This window comes from Mirounga leonina, unplaced genomic scaffold (genome assembly GCF_011800145.1).
Source record: "Mirounga leonina isolate KUSES-001 unplaced genomic scaffold, KU_Mleo_1.0 Mir_53, whole genome shotgun sequence".
Lineage (NCBI taxonomy): Eukaryota > Metazoa > Chordata > Mammalia > Carnivora > Phocidae > Mirounga > Mirounga leonina.
The window spans coordinates 16,012,609-16,040,135 of NW_023270807.1; the positions used below are offsets into that span (position 1 = coordinate 16,012,609).

Here is a 27,527-nt window from a genome sequence, read left to right on the forward strand (position 1 = left end):
AAGGAAAGGAAAGGAAAGGAAAGGAAAGGAAAGGAAAGGAAAGGAAAAAAGAAAAAAGAAAAGAAATGCTATTCTCTTATAGAAGTTTCCAGTAAAACCTGACACTCTTCTGCATCAAGTCTTGATTTGTTGGTCTGGCTTTCACAGTCCAGGAAATAAGAGCCTAAAATAACACTAAAGTCTCTTTCACTTACTATAATGCCATTTTCATTCTTTGCTTTTCACTACCAGGAACCATGCATTATTTCACCCCTCCCCTTAAAACAAACAAACAAACAAAAATTTGACTATTTTAATGCACTGAGGGCTGCAAAGCTTTAAGTTTAAAGAATCCATTATGGGACTAATTTTATACACCAGTGGCAGACTGATTGGCACTTTTGGAAATTTTCAAACTGGTCAGAATCATAAAACCTTTTTTACAGATGAGGACAATGAGGATTAATTTTCTAAGAAAACAAAAGACTGCAGAGATGTCAGTGGCTGGAACCTCTGCTATACTTTCTACTTCTTTCCACTATAAAAAGCTTTTATGCCAGCTCTAGTAATTATTGATGGTTCATATCTTTAGGAACCATGAGTCCAGAAGCTCATGCTCTGTCCTTCTTGACCATGCTGCACCTTGAAAACATCTATTAAATGCTTCTACAGTGCAAGGCACTGTTCCATGTAACTTACAGGTATCCTGTGTTTCAATCTCATGAAAGCCCTAGGAAGTAGGAATAATATTTAGCCCCATTTTCATGCACAAGGATATTGACACATAAAGATTTAACTAAGTTACTTACTTAAAGTAACAAACTCAACCACTAGCTGGCAAGTGGTGAAACTGAAATTGAACATGGTCTATTGTTAGAGCCCACATTCTTAACCATTATTATTGATATATATCCCAGTCACCTGGAATACTTGTCTTAGAGTAACAGGGGGAGTTTATATAATATAATAATGAAAATGCAGTTTCCAATGTAAAAGAAACATTACAACTCAGTTGTTCTCACTATTTTTACAGCTTAAGGACACTCTGAAAGCAGAAACTTTGTAGAGAAAACAGTCCTAGGAGATTGTTTTTAGGAGAATCTAGAGAAAATTTGGAGAATAGCAGATACTGATCTTTCCTTTCCTCCTAACAAATAATCTTTCCAGTACAGTCTGAGTCTTCCTTGACATTCTAAGGAGGAGGGGAGAACATCGCATATTATATGTTCTCACTGAGGATGGTTCAAAAACAAGTTCTCGGGCAGAACTCTGGTGCAATGTGTAGCTATTGTTCTATATTAAGCCATACATGGGTGTTAAAGGCAATGATATAAACCTTAACTTTATTTATTTATTTATTTAATTTCAAATTCCAGTTAGTTAACATACAATGTAATATTAGTTTCAGGTGGACCATATGGTAATTCAACACTTCTATACAGCACCCCATGCTCATCACAAGTGCCTCCTTAATCCTCATCACCTAGTTCACCCACCCACTCCTCCACCTCTCCTCTGGAAACCATCAGTTTATTCTCTCTAGTTGAGTCTTAAACATTAAATTTTAAGCCAACCTTAAAGATAACTATTAGAATGTATGGTCTCATGGGATAATGTTATCCAATGTCTATTGGCTTGTATGCTTTGTCTTGATCTGGGGGACAAATTTATAGTTTACTAAATGTATTTTTTGTACTATCCCATTACTTATGAATCATCCTCTTAAAAAAATTATACATAAACTAATTGATGTTGAGCCAGTTGCTTACAGTCTTATCACACTGTTAGGGCAGTGTGAAAAGTATCTGCTTAATCACTACTACTGGTCCTAGTGCTACCACGACTAACTACTAATGAAGCATCAGTACAATGGGTATGTTTATATAAGTTATTGAGTTCCAATAATTACCTCTTCCAGTGGGGGGGATGATGGCTGCCACCCACACTTTCTTTTTCTTTTTTTTAAGATTTCTTTATTTATTTGAGAGAGAGAGAGAGCAGGAGGAGTAGGGGCAGAGGGAGAGAGACAATCCAAAGCACACTCCAATAAGTGCAGAGTTCGATGCGGGGCTCCATGCAGGGCTCAGTCTCACAACCCTGAGATCAAGACCCGGGCCAAAATCATGAGTTGGTTGCTCAATGAACTGCGCCACCCAGGCGCCCCTACCACCCACACTTTCAAAAGTGTCCTTGAGCTCAGAGTTATAGATGTTGGGTGTAAGTGAAGTTTGGATAGTAGAAGAAGGGAAGGTAAAGGAGAGGGGCATTGAAACGTTCCGATTAATAAATACTGAGAGAGATAATATTAAAAAAAGCCATAGCAAAGTAGGTAGGGCCCATTACAGTTTTAGCTTTTATACAGTGATTTAGAAATATTAATCAGAATCTATGTCCCGTAGCCATTGCTTAGTAGATGCTTAAGCAATACTTAGTTAATGAAAATATATTTTTTGTTGTTATTTATGCCTCCTCCTAATATCTTTGTTTGTTAGACTGTCACTTAAGTTAGTGGTTATGGAACAATAGCATTCTGTAACTGTCAGAATATGCTTCTTACTTTCTGGTATTATGTATCAGTTGGTATCTCACACTAGGGATGTGGTGATCAAAGTATTACATTTTTTAAAGATTTTATTTTTTTATTTGAGAAAGAGAACAAGTGGGGGAAGGGGCAGAAGGAGAAGCAGACTCCCTGTAGAGCAGGGAGCCCCCAGGGGACTCAATCCCAGGCCCTTGGGATCATGACCTGAGCTGAAGGCAGACATTTAACCGACAGAGCCATCCAGGTTCCCCAAAGTATTACACTTTAATTTTGAAAATAGAGTGTTGATTATCTACTGTGATACATTTTTATTTGCTTCATCTTCTTACATCTGAGTGAATTTTAAGGTATGGGTTATAAATTCAATAGCCATTAATATTCATTTCACATATTTTGCATATGATCCACTTCTCTGTGTCAATTCTAATTTTATTCAGAAAGTAGAAGACTATTTCCTCACTGAATACATGTTACTTTAAACTCACCCAACTATAATCTCTTTTGTTCAAAAGAATTTTGGTTGTGTGTGTGTGTATGTGTTATGTATTGATATGTGATATTTAGGACTCATTATCAAGCATTTCAATCACATCTTTCAAGTCTTCCACCTTTTTACCCAGAATCACAGTTGATTTGTCTTATTCTGGTCTCTGCTGTTCACATGTCATCTTATCAGAGATTCTGAAGGTTTATTGGTGTCTAGTCTAATAATAGTGACCCTTACTTCATTCCAATTTGTGTGTGTGTGTTTGTGTGTGTGCATTGCTCATTTGTCTTTATTTGAAATTAGGTTGGTTTATTGGCTTCTTTTATTATTTACTCATATATTATGGTATGATTATTATTACTATTATTATTACCGTTAACTTCTCACTGGAATGCGAACTCCATGGGGGCAGGGATTTTGACAGCTATACAAAGGAGGTTAGGATAGAATAGGCATTTAATTCGTATGAATGGGGATTGAAATAAAGTTATACTTACTGAATGGAGATTGAAATAAAGTTATAGTAGCAATTGTAGTATCTATCACTTATCTATCTAAAAAATTTTGGAAAATGGCACTTCTGAGAAAGTGAATGTCAGAATACACAATTCAGTTGCTAATTCTAAGAGAAGAGAGATCAATTCACAAAGAGTTTTTAACCATTTCTTTCTCTTTTGGTGGGTATGGAAGATTATCACGGGAACTAGTGGTCTGTCTTCCTAAGCTTTAAAAAGAAATTATGGGGCGCCCGGGTGGCTCAGTTGGTTAAGTGACTGCCTTTGGCTCAGGTCATGATCCTGGAGTCCCTGGATCGAGTCCCGCATCGGGCTCCCTGCTCGGCGGGGAGTCTGCTTCTCCCTCTCCCGCTCCCCCTGCTTGTGTTCCCTCTCTCGCTGTGTCTCTCTCTGTCAAATAAATAAATAAAATCTTTTAAAAAAAATAAAAAAAATAAAAAAAAATAAAAAAGAAATTATGATTTACCTCTCCACATGCAGCTTACATAAAAGAGAGACACGAGAGAAATGTTCTGAAGAAGTAGGTAGACTGTACACAAAGGATATCATTTACAACTCCACTTTCTATTTTACTTTTTACATTTAGCAAAACGTTTGGTTCTTCTTAGATGCCCAGTAAGTAATAGTGAATATGTATTGAACATTTACTAAATATAAGGTAATGCCTGAACACTTTTCATTTATGATCTCTGTTAAACATAACACCAACCTTAAGAAGTAGTTATACTACCATTGCACAACTTAGAGGCTTCGAGGCATTCATTTAGTAGCCTGTTAAAATCCTTGTACTAGTAATTTCCATTGCTGATATTAGACCCCAAAACAATCTGATTCTTGAACACAAGTTCTTACCTGCTACACTAGAATCAATGAATTTGTGAATGAACAAATCTCTGAAAGGCGATACTGAGTTCCTTTAATTTCGTTGTCTCTGTTTATAGCACGGAACTAAAGCTATAAACCTCTAGTAAATGGTAGACCACTGACAGACCCTAAAAATAAAAAGTGAACTCATGCTCAGAAACAGCAGAAGGATTAGCTGAATCAATGGCTCTTTGAACGTCATAATTTTTAGAATCATTGGGATAATTAAAAAAAAGAAAAACCCATACTCCTGGGCACCACCCCCGAATAGTCCCATTCTATTATTCAAGGATGTGGTTCAGAAATTTGCACTTTTAAATAAATCCCCTCAAATCTTTCCTACGCTTACCCAGGTCTGATACCACAGATTTACGCACACTCTGCTTTTGTCAGAGTGAATTCATCTACATCATTTCTTCCCTTCGTTCAGTCAGTCTCATCACTGCCCCTGCTCTACTTAAGTCCTTCCTGGAATGCAGAATGAAACCCACTTTTCTCCCCACCAAGCCCAGAAGAATATGAATACCCTGGGATGGGTGTGTCCAAGCCCTCTACTGAGGCAGTGTAATAGTGTGGACAGACTGACCCAGGTGGGAATGCCACTTTACTACTGTCTAGCCATGTGCCCCTAGTGCGAAGGGTGTTCCCTTTCTGAGTCTCAGCTTTATTAAGGGGATTGGGAATAAAATTAGTCACTTCACATGATATGAAGATAAAACAACAAAGATCAATACTTGATCTGACCTAAAGTAATGCTTCTTCCTTTCGCTTTCCTGCCCTCTACATTTTACTGTACTTCAGGAATCTAATATAAGGTCACACAGTAAGGATTTATTTTAGGAGCTGAAATCAAACTGAAGAATATAGAAAGCTGGTCAAATGTATGCTCACATTCATTGGAAAATAGCTCACAGACTCTCAGAAATGAAGAAACAAGATTTATAAAGTGTTTCTCACGTCCATTTAATACAGTTCCCTACTTCTGGTCATCCATACCCCTGACAAATCACCTCCATCTAGTACTCCTTGACTAGACTGACTGATTTTCAGAGATAGAATGAGCCAATTCTTTCATATTAGTAAAACTTGGAGTTGAACCTCGGGCATGCTTTTACTAAGTGATCTTTTTGAGGTCCAGTTTCCTTATCTATAAAATGGTGATCTTAATATCAAACTTATTGGCTTCTACTACATGTCAAATGAGATAATGCATGAACCTGACAAAGAAGACACTCATTAAGAACTTTAAAAATTACAGAGTTCTTACTATGCAAAGGTATAACTCAAGACTCTAGGAAAAAGCAGTAGTCAAGATAAGCATGGTCACAACGATACTTAGTACTTAATTTTCAGACTGAATTACTCTTCATAAAATTCAAGAGTGTTAGAAGAGAGAAACTAGCAAGAAAGGCACTGTAATACGTGATCAAGGATGAATTCTACTGTCCTGAGAAAGCGGTGGCTCACAAAGCATGTCCCTTGCTGAGATACAAAGTCAGATATTCCTGACAGCATAACATGTGTGAGGAACAAAAAGCAGGCCAGTGAGCTGATGCTCAGTGAGTGATGGCATGAGTGGTAAGGGGGGACATCAAGGAGTGGGAGGGGATTGGTCTCACCTAACTTTTTAAGCCACAGGGAAGTGATGGATTTTGTTATATGTTTGATGGAAGCCATTTAAGAGTTTATGAGTTCGCTTTGGCTCTAGTACAACTGAAGGGAACAGGGAGAAGGTCAGGGAGGGAGGTCATTTTGAAGACTATTTTAGTAATCTGTGAGGGACAAGATGGTGGCTTAGTTAAAGTATCTCTGTTAGCTACCTATTCATTGTTCTCCTTGCACTTTACCTCCCCCACTCCTTATGGCTTTGCTCAGTTTTCCTCCCTGGGAACCTGCCTAAACTCCTACCTCTCAGATCTGACCACAGATGAGGAGACCCTGTGCCTGGCATTTTAATCCATTGCCAAATCACTGATCATTGATAAGTCTGTCTTCTCTTCCTCACTTTTAATCACCTTGGGTTGGACTCCTTGTGCTTTCTTAAGGTACAATCTGACAATATATCGTACTGAGCCATGTGAGAGTTTAGAGCAGAAAGTTTTCTTTTTATCTCATAATACATGTGCACTTTATCCCCCAACAATGTTGCCATCTAACACATAGAGGAAAAAAACAAACAAGCTTTCCCCACCCACTCCCCACCCCCGCCCCCTGGGAAAAATTGCAGGTTAGTTGAGAGATGAGAATAAATGCTTGAAAGAAAAGAGAGGGAGAAGAAAAAAGAGGAAGAGAGAGGGAGGGAATTACAGAGAAATTGACTGGTAGATGAATGCAGCTCTGATGTGTTAAGATAGTGTTTCTTGAACTCGAATGTGCAATGTGAATAATCTGGATTCTTTTTGAAAAGTAGGTTCTATGTCAGTAGGTATGGGACAGGCCAGAGATGTTCCATTACTTACAAGCTCTCTCATGGTATAAATGCTCTTGATCTGCGGTGCCCAGGGAGTATGGAAACCCTAGAGCACATGCATCTTCAGGGTTGCGCTGCTGGTCCTCTCTCACACCGTCTTCCTGGGAAGAGAGCTCCCCAAGGGTGTGGTGATAACCACAGAGCAAAGGTACACTGGTGCAATGACAATTATTCTTTCATCTATCATCAGTGAATGTTTTTGTTGCAGTGGAAGTTGAAACAAAGGCAGGAATGTAAACATGAATTTTGGTTACACGGTTTTTAAGAAAATGAAATTCTCCAGTTAGTCTCTCTCCTTCTCAGTCAGGGGGGTTGAGTACGGTTGGGAGGGGAAAAAAAATCAGTTGCAGAAGGGTACAGATCTCTTCAGCTTTTCTCCTTATAAGATGCAAAGGAAAACCCTTAACAAGAATAGGTAGTGGAGGAGATATTACTAGTGAAAACCAAACAGTGATTTAAATTTAGGTTTCTATTTCAGGTGAGAGTTAAAGATATTAAAGGATAAAGGATTATTGTGTTTTTTTACTTTTATTTTTTTAAGATTTTATTTTTTTTTTATCTGAGAGAGAGCATGAGCACGGGGAAGGGCAGAAGGAGAGGGGGAAGCAGACTCCCCACTGAGCAGGGAGCCTGGAGTGGGGCTCAATCCCAGGACCCCAGGATCATGACCTGAGCTGAAGGCAGATGCTGAACTGACTGAGCCACCCAGGCATGCAAGGATTACTGTTTTGACCATAATCTTCAGGCTAGGTACAAAAAGCTTTTAATCTTAATGTTCTTAGTCACAACTTTAGCCCTGTCTTGCTGAATTAATCCTGGATTCTTTATCAGCCCTATTACTATATTTACTTGGTGCATACATAGTAATCTGGATCAAACTTCAAGAATGCCCTTCAACAGGCTTCACGGAAAAATCCCAATAAATATGTTACTCTTACTTGCAGTAATGTGTGCCAAAATAAGGAAAATACTAGAAATAAATTCTCATGGCAGGTGCAGTTTCTTGAATCAAGAAACAATAAGATTATATATGTGAAGCTCTCTAGAGTTTGGGGGGAAAGACATATCCATATTTATAGTTCACTTGTGTGGCTCCTAGTTTAGTTTACTGACTCTTAGAAGATTATTGAATCTGCCTTCTTGAGCAGGACTACAGAGCTGAAAAACTTCCCCAACATACCTCAGAAAAACTAAAGAGAACCTTCATATGTCATGCAAAGCTTAGTGGTTTTCAAGGATGTTAAGTTTGTTAATGATTCCTTGGCAGTCTTTTGGGTAGTGGTTTTAAAGTGTTTGATCTCTGAATCTCCAGTTTTCATTGAGAAAACTTTATTACCCTTGGTTTTTTAAACCCTCTTCCAACTAACATCGTTATCTGTGGAAATTGAAACTATGTGGGCGATACGTGGACAACTTGTCTCTGAGTCACAGATGTTGTACTTTAGGATATTAGCCCACAGGTCTCCTCTGTCCTCCACAGGGTCCTTCTGCGGCTTCTGTGTTCTGTTTGATGGCCAATATGTTCTCCTTTGAAGTGGCTAGCCAATCTTCACCACCTTGTGTGTTTACTTACAACTCTTCTGTCTGTTCATGGCTCTGATACTCATTGCTGTTTCAGTGATTTCACACTTGTCATCTTCTCAGATCAGGGGCACCTCTCCTCGCTGCTTCTATTGCTACCATTGCTGCTCCAGCTGAAGTCTAGGCTCTTCTTTCCTGACCAGGGTCATGCCTCATTTTTCAAGGTCCCCAAGGGGATATCTATGCACTCTGAATTTCCTACACATCCCCAGTGTGACAACTATAATGTTTCATGTCACTATCTTGAGCAATGTTTTTCCAATTCCCTGCCTTGTATAGAACAAGGACCATGTCTCTCACAACCTAGTTGTAGAACACCAAGGCCTTTGCTGGGTTGATTGTCCTTTCCCCAACCTCCACCCTATGTTGGGCTACCTCACTTCCGGCCTTTATCACTGTAGTTTTTGGTTTCCTCTTTTGTCTAGTATGTAAAGTTAGCTCATTCTGATGAACACAGTTGGGTAATTAACAATTTTAAAAATGCACTTTACCCAAAGCTTCTGGCTATTCAGTAAGGATTCTGAATTCTCTGTCTGCCACGTTACTAGAACCAGAAATCTCTGAGCTTTTTTTTTTAAATTTTTTAAAGTATGATTTTGCCCAATGCTATGAAATCTCAAACATGAATGTGGAAAAGAAACCTATTTAAAAGCCAGGACATTTACATGAAACAGTTCTGAAAAAGATAAGAAAGGGGGTCTAACTTTGGAATTTTCTTACCACCTAATGCGAACCAGAAGTCAAAGCAATAATAATCAATATTCTTCTCTGAGTTTGTTTGTTAATAAAACAGAATGTCATTATCTTAATAATTTGCATTCAACCTTTGAAAGATTATGGGACTTGGCTTGGAGTGGTGTCTTTCAGCTCTTGAATATATTATGCCTACTGTTGATTGATCTCATCACAGTTGATGGCAACTGAATGCAACACCCGATATGTGTAGGCTGTCTGCCAAGACACACACATATACATATACATATACACATTGAGAAAGTCATCAAATGTTTTTCTCCACTCTGGTCTAAATTATTATTCTCAAGAAAGAGTAAACTTCTCAAAATAGCTCAAGAAAAAAGAATATATATTTTTTCAAAGATTTATTTATCTCTTTTAGACAGAGACCAAGTGTGCGGGGGGGGAGGGGCAGAGAGAGAGAAACTCTAAAGCAGACTCCCCACTGAGCACGGAGCCCAACATGGGGCTTGATCCCATGACCCTGAGATCACGACTGAGTAGAAATCAAGAGTCGGACGCTTAACCAACTGAGCCAACCAGGTGCCCCAAAGAAGAATATATTTTAAGGCTAAAAAAAATGTCAGATGTAAATTCAGCAAAAGCTGGTTTTGAGAAAAGGCAGCAAGAATGGTGGATTTGTCACTCATCTCAGTGGTTTCTTTTTCCTGGCTTCCTATTCTGCAGGTTCATCTCTTCCATTATCCTCTGACTCACAACTAGCTCCCTTATATCCTTAGTGCTCAGATAGTATCATATCATCCTCAACCTGACTGGACATAAACCTTCAATGCCTATGTTCAACACTGATTGCAATATCCCTCCTTTTCCCCCGATATATAAATTATATAAATCACACATCTTGAGTTAAATAAAAGATATGCTGTCACAGTAAAGAAACAAAAATTATCTCCAGTCAAATTAGATGATTAAAATCTGATTTAACATTAATATTGCTTTTTATATTTATGAGTGATTTCAGTCACTGGAAATTGGAAAATGAGTTGTTGCTACCACCATTTTATATATAAGAAAACCAAAATGTAGACAAGTTAAGTAACATGCTTAGTGTTACACAGCTAGCAAAGATAACATTCAGTTAGCTCCCAGATCATCTGACTCCAGGAATGAAGAGCTATTCCAAGTACTTTGCCTACTCTCTCTCTCTCTCTCTCTCTCTAGCAAAACATCTAAAGCAGGATGGTGTCAATTAAAACATGTACACGTAGGGGCAAAAGTGCATATGAAGCAGAACCACAGGAGACAAAAACTGATTACTCCTGTCAACTCACTTTTCTAGGGAAAGTAACATCCTAAGGATATGTGTATGTTGAAATGACTATTACTCTTACTGGTAGTAGTAAACTTATTTGGGATAGGAAAACCTCAGGCTTTCATTCCGATGCTCCTTAACATTCAAACCCCTCTTCTGATTCCAACTGTTCTTATTCTTTGCTCATAAGGAAAATTCCTTATAACTTGGCTTCCCATGTAAATTGCCTACAGGGAAAATATGCATTTGTCAGGCCAACACAAATGATCAAAAGGCCCAAGAATATAATGTCTTATTATAGATATAAAATTGGCATCTTGTATTAAACAGTTGAGGCCCAAATTGCCAGTGAGTATCCTAAATCTGATACACACTATGGCACTGAAAAAATAGACTTTGTGGTAAAGCAGAAGTTCGAAGAGAACCGTGGTGAAACTATGCGAGGTAATGGTTGATGTTGACGATCTCTATGAAAGCAACCTGCATGACAACAGCCCCAGCTTGGCAGCCAAACATCGAGAATGACTAAAATGCTTGGTGTGGGGCTTATGTTCTGCCTCCTATGTCAGTGAACCACTTTTGGTCACCATGCAGCCTCTCCAGGGCGCTAGCAGGAAAAACCAGCAAGTGTAGGAAAGGAAAACATGGAGATAAAAATGAGGAGGACGTTTTCGGAGTCATGGACACTGAATTGCTACCAGGAGAAAGAAAGATGTTGGTTTTCCTTTACGACATTTTAAACAATTCATATTTGCCAAAATGTGACCTGAATCTGGGCAGGCTTGTGTTTTTGCATCTGTGTATGGATGTGTTTGTGGGAGTGGAGGGATCCAAGTATACGTTTTTTATCACCCTATACCATCTGTGTGTGGGTCACAGAGTTGCTGGTGTTACATCCTTTGGAGCACTGAATCCATCCTTTCCATTACCTTGCTACTCTTTTTAGATTAGACTCCCAAATCCCTGAACTATATACTCTAGAAATAAAAGTGTGGACGTTTCCTTAGAAGTGATTTTTAAAATGGAATCACAAATCTGAAAAAGACAAAAGCATGGAGACAATAAAAGGATTAGTTATAGCCAAGGGTTAGTGGGACGGAAAGGAACAAATAGGCAGAGCATAAAGGATTTTTAGGGTAGTGGAACTATTCCCGTATACTACTATAATGGTGGATACATGTCATTTACATTTATCAAAACTCATAGAATGCACAAAACCAAGAATGAACCCTAATGCAAACTATGCACTTTGTGTGATAATAATGTGTGATAATAATAATACTGTAGATTGTAACAAATACACCACTCTGGTGCCAGATGTTGATAGAAGAGGCTGTGCATGTGTGGGGTTAGGGGGTATACAGTAACTTTCTGTACTTTCTGCTCAATTTTGTTGTGAACTTAAAACTGCTAGTCTGAGAAACAAACTGAGGGTTCTAGAGGGGAGGGGGGTAGGGGGATGGGTTAGCCTGGTGGTGGGTATTAAAGAGGGCACGTACTGAATGGAGCACTGGGTGTTATACATAAACAATGAATCATAGAACACTACATCAAAAACTAGTGATGTAATGTGTGGTGATTAACATAACATAATAAAAAAACTTGCATAATAAAGCTAAACTTGTCATAAGGAAAAAAAACTGCTCTAAGTGTAAATGTCATTTTTTAAAATAGACTCATAAATACTAATTATGACAATTTTAGTTTAAATACAAATGTATTTCTGCTTCCTTATTTTAAAAATGAGAAAACTAAAACCCAGAGAAATCTAAAAAAACAATTTTTCTTTTTTTTTTAAAGATTTTATTTATTTATTTGACAGAGAGAGAGATAGCGAGAGCAGCAACACAAGCAGGGGGAGCAGGAGAGGGAGAAGCTGGCTTCCTGCTGAGCAGAGAGCCCGACGCGGGACTCTATCCCAGGACCCTGGGATCATGACCTGAGCCGAAGGCAGACGCTTAATGACTGAGCCACCCAGGCGCCCTAAAAAAACAATTTTTTCAAGTTACTGTGAAATTAATATCTCAAAAGTGTTTTCAGTTATTTTGTACCTTTCTTATGATTCTCCAGCACCCTTCAAATGAAATCTCTGAGTTATAGGTTTTGTTTGACAGTCACAGACATCCAACTCAAAGTAGCTTAAGTATTAATGTATAAATGTAGACTTTAATGGATCTCGTACAAAACCAGCTGAACCAAACAAAAGAGGAAAGCCAAATGTGGGACTTGCATTAGGAAAGACTATAATGGGACTCACTCACGGTAATCTTTCCCAGTAATTCTCATATCTATTTCTCTCCATATTGGCTTCACATTGGTCTTCTAGCCTATCAGAGAGTTGAGGAATGGGAGGGTTATTTTGTTAGTAGAAGCACCAAACTCACTTTATTATGGAAGTTTGAATAGAAAAGAAGGTGTTAATAATCTCAGGTAAAAACTGATCGGACCACAGTGATCAGATGTTGAACTTTTAATATTACCATGGTTAAAAAGCAAGAATTGTAAGAAAGTGTTGACCCCTGATTAAATTCTGAGACAAGAATCATGGGAGAAATTCCCCCAAAAGGGGAAGTACAGCACGGACACAGCTCTAAAGAACTTGTTACAAATGTAACAAGTAAATAAATTGGTGTCTATCTTAGGTAAAAAGGAATCATTGTCCTCATTTTACATATGAGGGAAAGAGACAGAAATGATACTCATGTGCCTTTCCATATATGAGAACATTTAAACATAGACATTTTATTTGATGTTAATTATACTTCAATAAAGATGTTAAAAAAATTTAAAAACATATGAAAACTTAAATTTCCAGTCTAGACATAGAGAAGTTACTGCCACTAAGAAATTTAAAAACATAAATACCAAAAATCCAATAACATAATGGTCAATGGAAGTTTAAAAAGCAAAAGAAACTCAATAGCATCAAAAATATGACATAAAGCACTTAAAAAAATACAGAAAGACCAAAAGAACCTGTGCTTCTAATATTCTTCAGGAGACATTTTGCAGATATGTGTCAGTGATAGAGGACAACTAGCCTGGGAAAGACAAGCAAAGAAATCAGTTAGAGGATTGTCCAAAACAAGTTTTTTTTCTTAGTGTTAGCATTTATGCTCTCGTGTTGAATTTTAACCCCTTTTTAAGCAGAGTTTTAAAATGATGTATATAACTATATGCCTACTTTATCCAAAACACCACACCTTCCAAGATAGTCTATATTATTTGGCATTATGTATGACCACTCCTCCTGAAAATGCCTTTCCTAATTCTGACTTTATTTCAGTTCTAACTATTTGAAAACTCCCTGCCTTCTTCCCTTCCATGTTATGCTTTTCAATATGAGTACTCCTCAAGATAGGGTCTCTGGATCTTCATTATTTATATATGCATCTAGCTATCAATTCACTCTTTCTATAAAAAGGTATCAAGTGTCTACCCTTGGTCAATCTCTGTGCCAGACTCTAGGGATACCTGATAATTGAAACACATGTGGTGCTCCTTGACCTCAAATATCACCTCCTCTCAAAAGTCTTCCCTGACCACTCTAAGAAAAGTTATAATCTCTTTTGTCTTCTCATAGCATTTATATGGGTAACTCATATGGTATATATAGCATTCTACCAAAAAAGGAAAATTCTCTAGCTAATATCTTCTCTCAAGATTGGGGAGGGTATTTCCCAAGCAAATCCTTCAAACCCAGAATTCAAATTTTTGTCATTTTATTTGACAAAGTAAAAGTTGCACTAGACAAAGTTAAACAGCCAAGGAAGACTTTATTGAAGACTATTGCAATAATGGAGAGAAAGTGAACTCAATTTCAATGAAACCAAATGCAGGAAGGTTCTTAGCGTCTGGTGTGATCAAATAGAAAAGCATGGGGGGATGACAAGGGGTGAGAGGAGTTTGATCATCGAGCTACCTTGAGCACAGCAAGTTATCCCAGAGTTTGCCAATGCTTTCCTCTGTGATTAGGCCATCTGTATTTGATTACTGGCACCCACTGAAGTTAGGCTTTTAGCCTCTCACAGAGACTGAGCGACAGGAGTGTTATGTCCTTTGAAATGTATATTTCAAAGGGATGGTTCTCAGGTCCTTGAGAAAGACATTTCTGGTAATACTGAGGAGAGGCTGGGAGGAGATTTACATATATTTCAAAGGAACAGAGAAAGAATTTATAATTGTAAGTTTTCTAAAGTAAATTCAGTAAGAAAAGTGAGGTCAGGGGCCTCTAGTCTGGAAGAAATCCATCTGAAGTTTAGTCAAAGCTGAGGGGAAAGCTATCTTGATCACATTCCTTTGGTTGACCATTATATCATCCTTTGAGGCAGCAAGAAAATCAGCACTGCCATTTCAACACAACTATACATATTCTGTGTCTAGAGTATACTGATATCAAATGTAGAAAAAAGTAGAAAAAGTAGGAAAAAATGACATATACTGATTTAGTTTACTTTTACTTAGTTTAGGTCAAGCAACACCTATTGACAAACTATAAATAGTGAGAGACAGAATTATAATTTCCTTATCTAAAATTTCTCTCTACATTTTCCTTTTGCCCATATCCTTTCCAAAGAAAGATATGTTACTTTCTTTCTTCTCCTACTGGACAATATTTTATCGGTAATGTCAAGGGGTCTTGAAGTTTGATCCAAGTTAACTAAAACATTAAAGAATCATGATTTTGCTTCAAAATGCAACAGTTAAGGACATTTCTAGGCAACGGTTAGCAAATTTTCTGTGCATTATAATCAAGTTGAGGACAGGTTAAACACATATGGCTGGCTCCCATCTCCAGAGTTTCTGATTCAGTCCCCCCAAAATTAGCATGTCTGGCATGTTCTCAGGTAATGCTAAAACAGATGCTCCACAGACCACAAATTGCACCTGGAAATTTTACTGATTCTTTTCTGTATGGAGACCAGCAAATGTATTCTGTAAAGGGCAAATATTTGAGCCTTTGCTGGCCAAAATGCAAAATCAAGGATATTTTGTAGGAACTTGAATAGAAGAGAGAAAACTATTTTCCATAAATTTTAACTGACAAAAATTCAATAGATAGAATGATTGCGTATAATATTTTTAGGGGAATACAGATCTACTAATAAGGATTACATTAATTAAACATTTTGCTTAATTGATGTTAGAAGTTAGTAGTTCATATCATCAAATCAATTACAATATCATTGGTAAATACTAGCCTTTACACATAGGCCATACAAGGAGGAGGGCTCGGTTTGACCCATGGGCTGTAGTTTGCTAACCTTTGCAATACAGTAACATTAAAAAGAAAATCACAGAGTGATAAATAAGTAATTAAACATAAGCGGATACTTGGAGAATAAACTCCTCTACATTACAGGTTAGGGAAGCGAGATTCAAAGTAATAAAAAACCTTAAGGATTCTTTACAACAAATTTGTAACCTATAAAATAAAAACTAAAAGATAGGACTTCATCATCAAATGTAAGGAACTTGAATCAGTTAAAAAAAAAAAGAATTCAGGATCAGCTGACAGGAGGAAAATCAATACATCTCTGGCAAAATCTCATTTAACAGTTATTAATTGAGCATATACCAGAGATTTTTCAAGAGGTTGGTGGTATATAAGGGCACATATTAAGAAGTATAGGTCATGAACTGCAGTAAAAATCAAATAAAAAATTACTTAAACACTTGTATTTATGTACAGTACTTAAACAGTGCATACTTGGTAACATGACCAATCTGGAGACATATCCCCTAGATGAAGAACTCTTACTAAGAAATAGTTCTATGAGGTATTACATTCAGCATTCACAGAATCAGTTTCACTTACCATCAGAAAGGTCGTACAAATGATACTCAAAGAAATCATTAATGGACATGATATCCCTGAAGTATCACAAAAGAGGATACTAAATTAGTATTCCTCTTAGCAGGAAATAGTCCACTGGCACTAAAGCAATAATAAACAAAAAGAACAGGTAAATTGATCTTTTTCTAACCATAAGCTATCACCATGGTTAAGTATATGTGCTAAAAATTATATCAAATTTTTCCAAATAACTAGAGTGTCCAGCAAGATTAAAATATAGATGACTGTTGATGAGTGGTAGTAATGGGATTAATCTAATGATCCTTTGATGCCTAGAATATTATCATTCAAGATACAAAGTAATTACTTCCACAATTTGGAAGTATAAATATTTATATAAACATGTCTATATTACCTCATGGAATTCTGACCTTATAGAACAGAATGCTTTTTTTTTTTAAAGGGAAAAAAAATCTTCACACTAGAAAATTTCTTAGTAGAAAAGGATTAAAAGACATTCCTTCTCATATCATGTGTTTTTAAAATGAAGGAACAGAGAATTCTTACCTCTTGGGGCTTGCTAAGTATGAGAAAAGTTCAATTCTTTGTTAGTGATATCTTCAAAGAACTAGGAGTCAGAGAGAATACTGCACTTTCACAAAGACAATGCTATTTTTCTAGACATATCAGTCCAGAAACATTGTGTCTTAATGAAATGAGGTCATATTATGCATTGATATGTATCAATATATGTATACAATATAACTTAAATATTTCAGGTAGAATAGCCTAAACCGTTTTAAGCACATGGGTGTAATGTAACAATAACAACTTTTGGTTAAACTAAATGCCACCTTCTAATCCCTGGCCCCCACAGCAGCACAATTTTTGGAAATACAAAAGCCACCTTCTCCTCAGTGAAGATCTGTAGGGTAAAATATAGTCTTCAGGGTGGCCAGGGGAGTCCTCATTTTTGCTACCACACGTGTGTCTTCATCTTTCCTAGGCTCACCGTGACACTTTCCGAGTTAGCCATGTGTGTATCAGCTGCATGAGCTGCTTTTGAAAACTGAAATTCTCTAACATCTCTCTCACATTGCCCTCTTAGACAAAACTAATCCTGCTAGATCTCATGGTGGACCTCAGAGATTGGTGTTCTGAGTAGTTGGTCAGGTTCACTCATCAGCTTACTGAGCTTCCCTCCATAAGACTCTACATTGCTTTCCCATTCCAATTCCTTCTCCAACAAAATTAAAGATTCTCTCAATAGGACACATTCTTTGGGAGAAGCTGATTGAGCTGGCTGAACATAGTCCTAAATTGCTAGAACAAGAACAGCTATTACTGAGCTTCACTGCGGAATTTTGTTTGAATAAATGATTTCCTGGGCAAAAGAAGCTCTCTCTCTCTCTTAGACCTTATCATTTATCCCTTTGCAGAGCCATGAATAGTATTTCATTGCCCTACTGAGAGGGCTATTAAACTGTGTCATCTCAAATTGTCATCTTATAGGAACTGGTTAAATGCATACAAAAAGGTTAGTAGGTGAGCCAAGATTGGAAGGCTTCACATTTGAAAGAGAGAAAACATGCATTTTCTTTTAAGAAAGAATTAAAATTATTTTTTGGAGAGATTTTGATGTGGAATAAAGCAAGTACGAAGATAACCATGATTCTCGTAGTAAAACTGGCAGTAAAGTCCCATATATATAGGAGGAGGAAACAGAGCAATTCAGATGAGTAGCATTAATGTCTGGATGGCAACATAGCCATAATGACATTATAAGGACAATTAGAGTCTGATCCCTTGTTTAATGAATATGTTATCCATCTGAAATACAAAGAAAGTGGGCAATGAATAGACAGAATAGAAACTAAATTATTTTTATTTATATAAACAGTGGTACTGAGGATATAAAAGTTAATATTTCTGTTAAACATTGTGTTTTCTTTTTACCCACCCTTGAGTCAATAAGATGCATCTCTGTTCCAGCCTTCGATACTCAATTGCACTTCTGTTTTCCAGAGTTTATATGCAACACTGATTTCTCCATTTAATGCAGTATCCGTAATCATATTCATCATCATCACAAAATGTTTTACACATTCCTTTCACTCTTTCACATCTCTGAAATCTATACTTGGGCTTCAAGTCACTTCTGGCTGCAATCAAAAAAGACATGTAAAGCCATCAATCTAATTTTTTACTTGGGGGTCTTCTTACTTAGGGAAGGAGAAAATCTGTTCTAGTTACAAGATCATGTGTGTGGGTGATGGACAATCCGGTGTGTCAGGCAGTTTTATGACACAATTTAGCAGTTGGTACAGAAAGTGACCGAGCTACAAACATTTTCCTTGCACAAATGTGTATGTACTTATCTTACAATTCACATCGGTACTGAACTTTAGGTGGCTCCTGAAGGTTCTTGCCTTCCTATCTTCTTTTTTTACTTTATTAAGACCAGATTTACTCTCTCATGCTTTCATTAAGATGACATCTGTAGTTTTTTAAAAACCTATAATTTTTATTTTCAGGTGTTTTCAATTTTTTAAACTTAGTCTGATTACCTCTTCACAGTATTATTTGCTCAATGTTTTCTTCTCCATTCCAGATCTTACTCGTAATTGAAATTTTCTTTTATTATATTAGAGCAAATGAATATGTCCTTTTCACCAGTCTACGGTAATAATGAATGAATAACATAACTTAGTACTTAATATATGTATTTTTCTTAAACATTTTTTATGATACTTTTATTCTTGTAGCCAAAATATAAACCTTATATGATAGTAATGATTTCTTCTGATTCTGTTATTTCCTACCCAGTATATCCTGATAATTATAGTACAGTAAGCATGAAAATACTGATAGAGTAATTTATTGAGGAAACAAAACCACGTAAGATATGCTCAGGAAACACAGTTTTGTTGTACATTAAGTATTTAGTAAAAAGAGGATCCCCATGTTAGTCTTCTAGTGAGTCATCTAACACAATGCAAAGAAGGATGGCCTGAGATTCCAAATTCATAGCTTTGGGTTCATATATTAAAATGGAAGCAAATATTTTGGTTACTTAGGATTTTATTTCTTTTAATGATTCAATTTTACTGCAACTAATGCCTTTAGAAAAGAGACTTGGAAGTCAGTCTTATTACCCCCACCCCAAATTTTATCATAGTATTTACTTATCTTGGATTCGTCATTCCATCTATCTGCATGATAGAATATAATAAGCATAGCTATCACAAATATATTTTGAATATTAAATTTTACACATGTCAGGAAAAATAAAGCAAAATAATTTCATTAAAATTTAGAGAATAAATTGAATTGAATGTAGATTAAAATTACATGTTAACTCATAGAACCTAATTGCCTGCACAGAACCTAAATGAAATTCAGAATGGTGTTTCATTTCCAGGTGGCAGGTGTCTGAGTAACTGGTATTCTCTAAACATTTGGTTGAGAACTAGTCAGAAACTTCCAATGTAGAGAATGTAGAGAAGACTTCAAATGGACTAACTTTATTGTTGTTAATAAAGTTAGTAGAAAAGAAAAGGAAGTTAAGCATAAAATGAAAGAGATTGTCAAGAGGGTTTTGCCATGTAAATATATGTATGTCCTTTGGGAATGGGAAGGTAATTCACGATGACAGAATCCCTGCTCACCAGCAAATTTTGGTGAAAACTAATGAATTGTTGAACACTACATCAAAAACCAATGATGTACTATATGCTGGCTAACTGAGCAAAATAAAAATAAATAAATTATAAATTAATATTAATTAAAGATACTTGCATTAGCATCAAAAAATAAAGAAATCTAAAGTTATTTCAGAGCTATATCTGATATAATGAAAAGTAGAGAAATGTGATCCATGTTGCATTTTCCTTTTTTTTTTTTTAAGCTTTTGCTAGGATATGTACTTTTTAAGCTAGTCAATGTTCCTGAGACTCTAATATCTTGCCCACCCATAAAATCCAAGTTGACTTTTAAGATATGTTAAATTCAGAAAAGAGAAAATATGGATGTATAGTGACATTTACAACATTAAAATATACTAATGTTGTTTTTACTTATTATTTTAAAGAGTAAAAATGTTTTAAATCATGAAAAAATCTATAGAATTGTATGACCTGGAAATAAAAAGCTTGTAGTACAAAATTGATTCTATCACTCATAGTCATTTGCAAATAATATATCATTTTAGAGTCAGCTATGTCATGTGAAAATTGTAAAAGTTATAATGGGATAAAGTATGTAAATAGTGTTGTGAAAACTGGTTATGTTATAAACTGTACAATGTTATACAAATATCATCCATGAGTGCATATTTATGTGAGGTGATTGAAACTAGTTAATATAAACCACAAAAAAATAAAAATGAATGACTGTTTGGAGGAAGGATGCATAGCATCTCTTTTATCTATGAATACCTCTGCACATTTTACACATCACTGGAGAAATGGTCTATGATTACTGATTTTCATGAAAAGAGAGATATGTAAACACTAATTGAAGGACCTACAAGAGATATATATTTTAGACAGGTTTCTGAGAATCTGGACAAGAGTGAAGTGCTACAAATATGGTGTAGGTCTATTGTAGACAGCAACCTGTAACAAGCCCTGCATACACATGAATAGGGACAACTCTGTTAGGAAACAATTAAAAAAAAAAAAAAAAAAGCTCAGTGGCCTCCATGCAGTTGGTTAAATGTTAGTTTTCCCAAGCTCTGATGGGGGGAAGGGCGGTCCTCCTCCCAGGAAAAATGTCTGGCATATATTTCCCCATCTCGTAGCAAATAACTTCTCTGAAAATGACATTTCTGTTAACTTGTGATGCAAATAGAAAGGCTGACTTGAAAGGAGGAGGAGGTATTTTGGATGATGCCTACTCTTACTGGGTCCAAGTTGAAATCAAGGTAGGAGCAAGGCCATGGGTCAGTTGGCAGTTTCTATAGCATGTTTGAAAGGGTGTGATCTTTCAGAATCAGATAGTATGATGTTTCAAGCATGCATACTGTGTTTATTAGGTTTGATATATTGGATAAATGATTTAGTCCACCCGATTTCAGTTTCCTCATGAAATTGAGGTTTTTGTAAAATTTTAAAATTATAATGAGATAAAATATGTAAACTTCTCTTATAATGTTAAAAAAATGAATAAGCCTTCAAAATCAGGTTACTCTCACAGCCTTCGTTTTGACTTTCCATCTGGATTTATACTTAAAACTGACCCCAAATGAAGCAGTGTTATTAGCATGTATGGCTTGTTATAGTGAGAACACAAACCTCTAGTCTTAAAGCTACATTAGGTCAGGTCCACTGTTTGCTTTGTTCACTGATTTATTTCAGCATGTAGTAAGATGCCTGAAACGTACATGCTCAATAAATGTGTAAATGCCTGACAAAATGATTGAGTGAAAGAGTATGGTATCAGAGAGCGATATTTAATTGGTGTTTTATACTGGAAAACTCTCTGGACTTTACTACAATCTCTCCATCAGTTATGTCCTAAATGAGCAAATGACTTAACCCCTGTACTGATTTCTTCAACTGTAAATTGTGTTGAATCATGTCTACCTCAGAGGGTTATGTGGCAATCACATGAGATAACAGATAATAAAATGTCCTGTAGCCCACAATTAGTATAGTAGGTTTTATTATCATTAATATGAGTTGTTTATAGATTTGTGTCAGCTTTAAAAGAAAACCTTTATTAAATCACTGATTTTTCTTCACTTTCACTATTATATGAAGAGAATACCTTCTCTTGTGATTCATACACACACATTTAAGTAAGCAACTATTTGTACTTGGCCCTGTACTGGATGTAGATGCAAAAATGAATAAAATAATTAAGCTCATCACCCCCAAGAGTAAACCAATGTTTTTTGGGAAATGAGGGCATAGAAATGGTACAATTCACCTGTAAAGACAACCCTGAGAGATGAATAAAATGTTCTCAAAGCATAAAATAAAGAACCGTACACTGGAAAACTCTATTTTACTATTACTACTACCACAACCATTATTAAAAGCTATGCTCTAGGGATGCCTGGGTGGCTCAGTCAGTTAAGCGTCGTGCTTTTGGCTCAGGTCATGATCTCAGGGTCCTGGGATTGAGCCCCACATCGGACTCCTTGCTCAGCAGAGAGCTTGCTTCTCCCTCTCCCCTGCTCATGTGCACACACACTCTCTTTCCCTCAAATAAATAAATAAAATCTTTCAAAAAAAAAAAAAGGGCTATGCTTTATTAAGTGCCCATTAGGTTTCAGGTTCCTTACTAAGCAAGTAGTATTCGTTATCTAATTTAACGTTCTAATAACCTTCTCAGATAGGTATAACCATTCTCATTTCACTCATAAGAACAACTGAAGTAAAGAACTCTGCACAAGGTTTCAGAGGGAGTAGAAGGGGTTGGGCAGGCTTCAAAGTTAGTCATGTTGGACTCCAAACAATTGTATGTTCAACCATTTCACTGAAGGGGTGAGTTTTAGTTGCACCTTGAAAAGTCAATAGCATATTTTCTAGGAATTGAGGGGAAGCACTTTTAAGCCGTGTGTGTGTGTGTGTGTGTGTGTGTGTGTTTGGAATGAAGTGATATGGATATGGACACAGACTTCAGAAAACACAGGGAAGGTAAATTGGGCTCAGGTGTCAAAAGACCTCTATTGCTGAGGAGCTGAATATTCTCATAAATGGAGTGTGGTGAAACTATGGAAATGTTAAGTGCCATCTTCCCTTTAAGGAAGGGATTAGAGAAAATTTTGCAGGAGAGAGGCTATGTAAATGTTATTAGGACATTCTAAGTAAGAAATAATGAGAAAGATAATCAAGTTAATGGATTTCAAATAAAGAGGAGAAAGTGAGCTTGGGAGTTATTTGTGAATTAGAAGCAGCCCAATTTGGTAACTTTTGGATTTGGGAGAAGAGTACCAGGAAGCAGAGCAGTGATGAGTGTTTTAGCCCTTTCTGCTGTGCAGCTGATGTTAACAATTAGTAAAACAGAGAATAAAAGTGGCGGGGGCGGGCAGACTTTAGCCTTTGTGAGTAAGATGAACTCCTCTATTTTGGACATAGCAGGATTAAAGAATTTGGAAACCATCCAGATAAGTAAGTTCCATAATTAGAAATAAATACAGCTTTGTGGTTTGGGAAGATTTGAGAAAAAATATTTGTTGATAGTAGAAGTCACTACAGTGAACAAGATAATCTCAGGAAGGCATATAAAACAAGAAGAGAAGGGATTCAGGGACAAAGTACTAGAGGTCACTGCATTTAAAAGACCATCAAATAATTGTCAGACAACTGTCAAAACAGTGACAAATTCTAGCAGTGTGCCAAAGTCCACCAGATAAAGAGTTAAAATAGGACTTTGGGTTTGTTTTTAGGAAAACACTGATCACATTAGTAAGATTTTCAGTTAATTGACAGGTGGGTGAATGTATCAGTGAAGAGAGTGGAGACTATAAATCTAGGCTGTTTTTCAAGAAGTTTGGTGAAGAATAGAATGAAGCAGATTAGAAAGTAGCTTAAAGGAAAAAAAAATCTCATGAAATCTGACTAATTTTACCTTTAACATACCCAGAAACCTACCATTCCTCAATGTTTTTATTGTTAGCACCCTGGACTGAACTACCATAATGTATTACTTACATTACATTAATATCTTCTAATTCCTGAAAGCATTTCAGAGAGTTTTTTTTTTTAAATGAAATTCAAATCATGTTTTTCCTCTGGTTAAAACCCACTGGATTTCTCTCAGAATAGAGGACAAGATCCCTTCTCATTCCTAAAAAATTCTGGATAATCTGCCAACACATTTCCTTTCAGGCAAGCTCACTCAGGACTCTCCTCCTGACTGTTCTCCAGCCCCCTTCACAGGCATTCCCCACAAGTTTCATGTGAGCTCCCAGGATGTTTCTTGGCCTCTGTCAATTTTTTGCTCAAGTGTTACCTTCTCAATAAGGGCCTCCTGAAAAATCCTATTTAAAATTTCATTTTTGGGTCCTTTAACTCTGATTTATCATCTTCTAACATAAATTTGCTTATTTATTATGTTTACTACTTGAATTTATCTCTACCTCTAGAATATGGGCTCCACAAAAATAAGAAATATTGTCTGTTTTGTTTATTGATGTGTCCCAATCTTATTACATTATGGCTTCACATAGTCACTTCTCAAGGAGAATTTAATGAATTGGTAAATAAATGAGAGGGGGGATGTGGAATGCAGTGTCTAACATATTGTCAGTGTTATGAATTGACATTGCTCTTGGGGGAAGATCCCATGTCTTACCCATTTGTTAGCTCTATCAAATTGAATAGTTACTTAAAACTCAGTTTGTAATCAATAAATATCAGTTCCTTCAGATAGGAGCTGTAATTTTTTATTTTCATATCCCCAACACATAACATCATACCTGGGAAGAAGCAAGACCATTAGTCAAATGTCTGAATAAATAAATTACTATTTTGGAATTAAATTTTGTTCTTGCCCAAGGACATTGACATAAAATAAACCCTGAAATGGAGTGGATTTGAGTGTGTGGTATCGTCTGCTCCTAGTCCCATGCTGGAATTTGATGGTGATAGACCATTTCAACAGAATGCTTTTAACTGATTCAGGTGTGTATTGAGCTATTCACAACAAAAATACCCAATGCTTGATGGTGTCTATTTCATCAGAGTTGCTGTTAATCCAGGCTCATAGAAAACTAAAACCGAAGGAAAATACACAGTGTCATGGAAATTTCAGTTCTGGACCAAAGGAGAGAAAAAATGTAAAACTTCCAGCTCTTTAGAGCTAACTACAGTTACCCTTGAAAAACGCAGGTCTTAGAGGCATTGATGGCCACTCCACTTCCCCACACGGTAGAAAATACACATATAATTTCTTACTCCCCCAAAACTTTACATATAGCCTACTGTTGACTGGAAGCCTTATGGATAATATAAAGTCAATTAACATATATTTTATATGCTATATGTATTATATACTGTATTCTTTTTTAAAAAATGATTTTATTTATTTATTTGACAGAGAGAGAGAGCACGCACAAGCAGGGAGAGTGGCAGGCAGAAAGAGAGGGAGAAGCAGGCTCCTGGAGGAGCAGGGAGCCTGATGCGGGGCTCTATCCCAGGACTCTGGGATCATGACCTGAGCCAAAGGCAGATGCTTAACCACTGAGCCACCCAGGCTCCCCTATATCCTGTATTCTTACAATAAAGTAGGCTAGAGAAAATAAAATGCTATTAAAAAAAATCATAAGGAAGGGAAAATACATTTGTAATACTGTACTGTACCTAAAAAAACCCACATATAAATGGATTCATGCACTTCAAACCCATGTTGTTCCAGGGTCAACTGTAGTTTAATTTAAGACTATCTAGCTGTTCTATCAGTTAACCCAATGAAAGTTACAATGCATGAGCAAGAAAATTGACATAAATCTTCCCTTATGTATTTACCTTTTTTTCTTTTTTTTTTTTTGTTGTTAACAAATTCTGAGGTCAATATGAATTATTAGTGATACCCCTTTCTCTCCAAGGAAATAGGGTGCAGAACTCTATCAAAAGGACTTCTAGAATGTTAAGTCAAAATCACATACAGCACACAGTTAAAAGATTTCTTCAGGGAAGAATATTAATTTCAGAGTTGATGCCTATAGGTTTATATTCTCCTTCAAGTTTGTCAAATTTGTTCCTTGGGCTGAAGGAAGGCTGGTGGCTTGCATATACGCTGGACCACACAAGGAGAGACCAGCTCAGAAATGTAGATGGTTCTGATTTTCTCTGTCAAGCACTGAGGACGAGGGTCTACCAGGACAGATTAGTTCATATGCAGAGATGCCTTCGGTATCTTCCAGAAAACCTCTTACCAGCTACCATTTCTTGGTGGCCAATAAAAAACTCAATTCTTATTTGTTCCATATTAATAGTATAGTACGCTTCTCAATTCTACATTATAGGTCCTTGATATCTTAGGTAAGATAAAAGTCAAACATTTCATTTCTTCTCAACATGACTAATATATTTACTGTTCAAATGTTGGGCTAATTTTTTTCCAGGGACACCAATATATCATCTCTATCCCATATGTAATAAAATATGAAAATTTCAAATAGATAGTTTTCATAAGACACAGATAATGTGCTACCTGAAAACATTATTGATTTTTTTGTTTCCACCTTTTAATTCTTAAATTTCTGTGAGAATTAGTACTCAATTATAAGCCAGTGGTTCTAAATCAGGAGTAATTTTGCCTCCAAAGGGGATATATTTTTTAAAAAATTTTTAAAGATTTTTATTTATTTATTTATTTATTTGAAAAAGAGAGAGAGAAAGAGCATGAGCAGGAAGGAGGGGCAGAGGGGGAGGAAGAAGGAGTCTCTCCACTGAGCAGGGAGCCCAGCCAGTACTCTATCCCAAGACCCCAGATCATGACCTGAGCTGAAGGCAGACACTTAAAAAACTGAGCCACCCAGGTACCCTCCAAAGGGGATTTTTGACAACGTAGGTAGACATTTTTGATTGTCACAATTAGGGGAAGGGGTGTATTGGCATCTGGTGGGTCAAGGCTAGGAATGCTAAGAAACATCCTATTGCTAAAGATACAATGCTTAGGATAGCTGCCACAGCAAAGAATTGCCTGGATCAAAATTTCAATAGTTCTCAGGTTGAAAAATTCTGTTTAAATAAATACTGTAAAAATACTTTTGAAGATATTTATACTGCAAGGGAACAGATTGAGAACTCGAGGTCTATTTTAAGTTTTTAAAATATATGAAAGATAATGCACGTGAGGCTCCAATGTGTGCTTAGCAAGTAATTGCCTCATAATGGGAAGTCAAATTTTTTTTAAAAAAATAAAAAAGTAAACAGTCCCTTGTGATGGAAATATATCCAGAAACTTTATATAAATAGAGAAAAATTATTTCTTTCTCTTTGTGTGTCACCAAAATAGATAATGCTTAGTATGAACATGGACCCTTATATCTCACATCTACATTTAGAAGATGTAACGAGATGTCCTAATAAAAACATCAAGAGAGGTAGCAAATGGCAACTATACTTGTGGTAGGCACTTTGTAATGTATAGAATTTTCCAATCACTATATTGTACACCTGAAACTAATATAATATTGTATGTCAACTATACTTAAAAGTAAAAGAAAGGAAAGGAAGGGAAGAAGGAAGGAAGGTAGGAAGGAAGGAAGGAAGGAAGGTAAAAAGGAAGGAAGGAAGGAAGGAAGGAAGGAAGGAAGGAAGGAAGGAAG

At 36.4% G+C, this 27,527-nt stretch overlaps 1 protein-coding gene across 1 annotated transcript; it reads right to left on the reverse strand.

Moving 5' to 3' along the window:
- Positions 1 to 18,271: 18,271 nt before the first annotated feature.
- On the reverse strand, positions 18,272 to 26,139 carry LOC118000921 (beta-defensin 110-like). Its single transcript, XM_034990832.1, has 2 exons — positions 26,130 to 26,139; positions 18,272 to 18,405 (listed from the first exon to the last, which is right to left on the reverse strand). Exons 1-2 carry the CDS (start codon positions 26,137 to 26,139, stop codon positions 18,272 to 18,274), a joined length of 144 nt encoding a protein of 47 aa, XP_034846723.1.
- Positions 26,140 to 27,527: the final 1,388 nt, after the last annotated feature.